General features: G+C 43.5%; 1 protein-coding gene across 1 annotated transcript; it reads right to left on the bottom strand.

The window, feature by feature from the left end:
- Positions 1–304: 304 nt before the first annotated feature.
- LOC139639282 (regulator of nonsense transcripts 3A-like) lies at positions 305–4191 on the bottom strand. Its single transcript, XM_071513368.1, is given in 11 exon segments — positions 305–478; positions 1031–1077; positions 1080–1369; positions 1492–1625; positions 1763–1921; positions 2046–2101; positions 2272–2382; positions 2569–2667; positions 3057–3163; positions 3419–3525; positions 4051–4191. Coding segments are annotated over 11 exon segments (1425 nt in total).
- Between the last annotated feature and the right edge of the window lie 240 nt (positions 4192–4431).

The raw sequence follows: 4431 nt of genomic DNA, 5'->3' as shown, positions 1-4431 counted from the left end.
ACAGTGAGACAGTTAAAAATATGTGATGTATTCAAACTGTTAAAGTACTGTATCATGCTCTAACACGGCAAAAACCTTTATCACCGTTCAAAGCTCTCAATGTTATTACACTAAATGCTGATGAAAATTCCTTTAAATGTTTGTTTTCGAGTGAACTTCCCTTCTCCCTCAATGTGTATATCATTAAAAGCTTAACAACTCAGCTTATAATTACCAGTCAAGCCCAACACCATAGGCTTAGGCTGGATAGCTCAGGTATTCACTGTATTTGTACTCTCTGTGGCATGACCATCCAGGCCACCGGCTACTCGTCCCGACTCTTCTCCGGCCCTGCTCCCATAGCAACGACCTCATAGCAATGCTCCGTCCCGCGCTCGGGCGAGTGTCCCACAGGGATGCAGTCGTAACCTTTGCCTGCTGAGCTCATACGCTTGCGGTTGCGCGCACCGGGCTGGTAGAGCTGCATGGCCGGACGGTCCTGTAGGGAGACAAGAGAGCAGAGACATGGGAGAGAAAAGCAGCACACAGTGTCATCAACAACCACTAGTCACACCCAAGTTAGGCTTCTGCTCGTTACTGAAGGGAGTTCAACATGTTGTCGAGTGTCTTTGAATTGTGACTGCTGATGTAAAAGCGCACACATTTGAATATACTATTTGTTATTCATTTGTTGATTCATTCTCTGGACCCGCTTATTCATTTTTGAGGGTCACAGGGAGCTGGAGCCAATCCCAGAATACATTGGATCCATCTCCATCACAGGGCAAACAAAGATAGACACACACTCAGTATATATAAATGTACTACATTCATCGTATTTATCTATCTTGCCACCTCAAATACAGTGGGATAATTGATATGGTAAAGATTTACATGAGGCAATAAGGCTATTAAACTTGTGCTTGTGTAATCTTCTGAGCTAGCAGATTATAATCTATAAATCACAAGATATGGCAGCCTACGAAATCAGCATCCTGAGTGGGTGATGGGGTTTCCCAACAGTCCAGATATACATCAGTAGAAAAAGAACCATAGCCGTCATCTCCCCCCCATTCTCATGCTCACCTTCTCGCTCACCTTGTTTCGGAGGCGCTCCTTCCTGCTACCCATGTCCTCCCTGTCCTCTTTTCCTAGTTTGTCCCCGCTGTCGGGACAGTAGGAGTAGCCGTGATGGTGCCCTTCTTTCTTGGCTCTGTCCTGGCAGTAGCCCTTGCCCCATTTGGTCTCATCTTTGCGGCGCATAAACTTGTCAAAATCATAGTGGTGTCGTTGGCGTTTCCTCTCCTCATCTTTCCCGCGGTGGTCCTTGTCTCGCTGTCTGCGGCCGTGCTGCTCCCTCTGCTCCTTGTCACTCTCAGGCTGACCTCTAGTGGCCAGATTGGAGATGGCATAGATGGTTATGACACACACAGTTGTTATCATGAGAATTTTTGTTACCGGCCATCCCACACAATAAGAAATCTCCCCAGCCAAAGATATTAAAGTCCTTACTTGTCCTTGTGGTCCTTTGACTTCATTTGTCCACCAGATTTCTCCCATTTGCCCCTTTCTGTCTCCCCAACGTCGCTTTTGTCCTTCAACCGGTCTGAATCCACATCGTCGTCCCTGTCACTCTTCTTCAGGAGCTAAGGTGTGAAGAAAATACAGGAGGCATATACAAGCTCCATAACTACAACATGCCAGAGTCGCTTCCAAACTAAATAAACAAGTTAGTGTTAGATGGAGTTTTACTGACAGGAGATTTAGTCAAATGAAAGGCTACCTTGATTTTGATCTCTTTTTCTGACAGTTTCTTCTGCTTTTCAGTCTCTTTTCGTTTGCGTCTCTCCTCCTCTCGCCGCTTTCTCTTCTCCTCCTCCCTTTGCCGTTTCTTTTCTAGCTCTCTTCTTCTCCTCTCCTCTCTCTTCTCCTCTCTTATCCTCTATGGGGAAAGATGTGACACATTACAAGAGCCTTTTCACATTGTGAAACTATTTAACTATTTTTTACTACTACTATTTTTACTACTACTTTTTTTTTTATCGAAGCATATTTTTTTCTCTTGCCTGCTTCTCAATCTTCTTATTCTTGATGTATTCCAACAGTGGCGTTGTTCTTTTGGCTGAAACCAAACAAAGAAGAGAAGAAAGGGAGAGAAGTAAAGAAAAGTTCAACAGTTTTGTTTTGAGTAGCTGCAACTCATATATATCTGTACCTTTATAAATGTGTTCACAATGAATGACTCACCAAAAACTAAGCTATACACTGTGCCTGTGTGCTATGCTACTGTACCTATGAGCTCTCTGGTCTTGGCCTCTATCTCTCCCAGCAGAATCTCGGGGTTGGCCATCGACTTCTCCTCATCACAGGAGTAGTTCTCCAGGAACCGCTTGTATTCTGGATCTGAGGGAGTTGCAAAGCCGTGAGGGATATGAGGGATATGGATCGGATTTGAATTTTAAAAGATGCAAAATATTGATAATTAGTAAGTCTTAAATCCATGCAGGAACAGTATAATAAAAAGCTGAATATCATCATGCCCACTGTGTATCAGGATAGTTTGTGATGATGGATTCTGCATTCCAGTACCTTCCTCAATGCTCCCGGCCTTGGCATCTTTCTTTTTGAGCTTCTTCTTGGAGATTTTCTGGAAGGGGGCGAACTCTACTACTGCCGGATACTCCTGGCCTGTGTCAATATTGACAGAAAAGGCAGCTCATCACCTGACAGACTAGTAATCAAATGGTAACAATGGCAACAAAAGCTATAACTATATAACTATATGTATGTCCGCCTCCATGTCCATAAAATTCAATTATCCTGTAAAACACACACACGCACACACACATTGTTTGTTTCCCATCATTTGGTGGCTATTTGTTCACCTGCAAGGCACCATAAACTAAATCCCACTGAGCTTAACATTATAATAAAACACCATTCTATTCTAGGACTCTGATGTCTGCAGCTTTCTCAGGCATCGGCGTATGTATTGTGTGCCATACAAGCTGAATAGGTCCAATTTGTTTTGTTATGTGTACAAGAGCATCAGAAAGGTTTTCACATAGAAAAATTACCTTTGTTGTCAATGAAGACATAACCATCAAAGCGGTCCCTAAACAGGAGGATATCTTCAGGGTTTTTAAAATTGATATATGCTCTGGAGAACAGGTGGGGATAGAGACTGCAGGCAGGGAGGGAGGGAGGGAGAGAGCGAGATATTAAAAACTTCATAATATGTAAGCACATCCAGCAAAAAAGAAAAAAAAACTGTAGCTGGGCTGAGACTTATCTGGATGACAGTACAAAGTCTGTTCAAGAATTTTTAGCAGGATTTCAGTCTCCAGACTATATTTTCTTTTACAGTTTCCCTTCGTGACTATTGACTGCTTTGTTCGACAACTGTTAGAGCATTTATTCAAAAGGTTATCATGATTACCTTTGATCAGCTGGAAAGAACTCAAAATAGTCGTAGGATGGAAGCGGACTGAGCTGTTCTTCTAGCTGGGCTTTTGACAGGCTTGGCGGAAGCCTTCGAATTACCACCTGTAATCAAACATTCATAATGTGAAATATTTTTCTGACCAGCAGTAAAGACATTGTCGGTGGTCAAGTTATCTCCGGAAGGCAGATTTTCTATTCTCAATTACCACAATTCAGAGCATGACCTAACGGGAAAAGCTGTTTTCTAAACTGTTAGGTGACGCGAGAAGAGATCGACTGGATGGGAAATGATAATGTGAGAGTAGCCTATGTTATTAGGCGCTGCTTAGCCTACTGCATTCCTCCCTGCAATCACATAGCTGCAAATGCAGGCTTCATTTACAAACAAGATCAATTCCTCCATCAAAAGAAGTCATAAGGAAACATGAAATATAGGCTGAAAAGATACAGGCCAGGCTCAGTTGACATTTCGAGAGAGCCAGCGCATTAAATAAAAGGGAACGTCGCGCGCCTACAGTGCGTCCCGCTGCTGTCGCTGTCCGCGGTGCTGAAACGATCCCACCTCCTCCATATCTGCTCTCCACACAGCATAAACAATGCGACACATCGCAGACGCTGGGCACCTACCTTTGTAAAAACCTCTTTCTTCTCTTCTTTCTGCTTGGAATTACCGAGGTTGCTGTCTTGTTCTCTCGGGATGTCTCTAAATTGTATCTCGACGACGCTTTTCTCCCTGCCTCCGGTCATTTGGTCCTTTTCAGACCTCATTTCTATCCATCTCCCTCTAGCCTGTGAAAGTCACTGTGTACTCGCGAGAGTTTGCCTATGTAATATCGCGAGTGGAGAGAGCTTTTAGCTAAAGACGGCTTTGTAATAAGCTTATAGTAGTAGTAGGCTGATAGTAGATGCAATTCACACTGAAATGTAACTTGGCTCCGGCCATGCCTTCTGGGACGCTCACAAGTTAGGCTACTATCAAATACGAGATAGGCATATTAATGATACGGA

Source organism: Centroberyx affinis, unplaced genomic scaffold, assembly GCF_046629955.1.
Source record: "Centroberyx affinis isolate AG114_WGS23_722 - 3 ecotype Tasmania unplaced genomic scaffold, CSIRO-AGI_Caff_v1 ptg007038l_1, whole genome shotgun sequence".
Classification (NCBI taxonomy): domain Eukaryota; kingdom Metazoa; phylum Chordata; class Actinopteri; order Beryciformes; family Berycidae; genus Centroberyx; species Centroberyx affinis.
The sequence above is the reverse complement of the archived record's forward strand: the minus strand, read 5'-3'. Positions and strand labels throughout refer to the sequence as shown.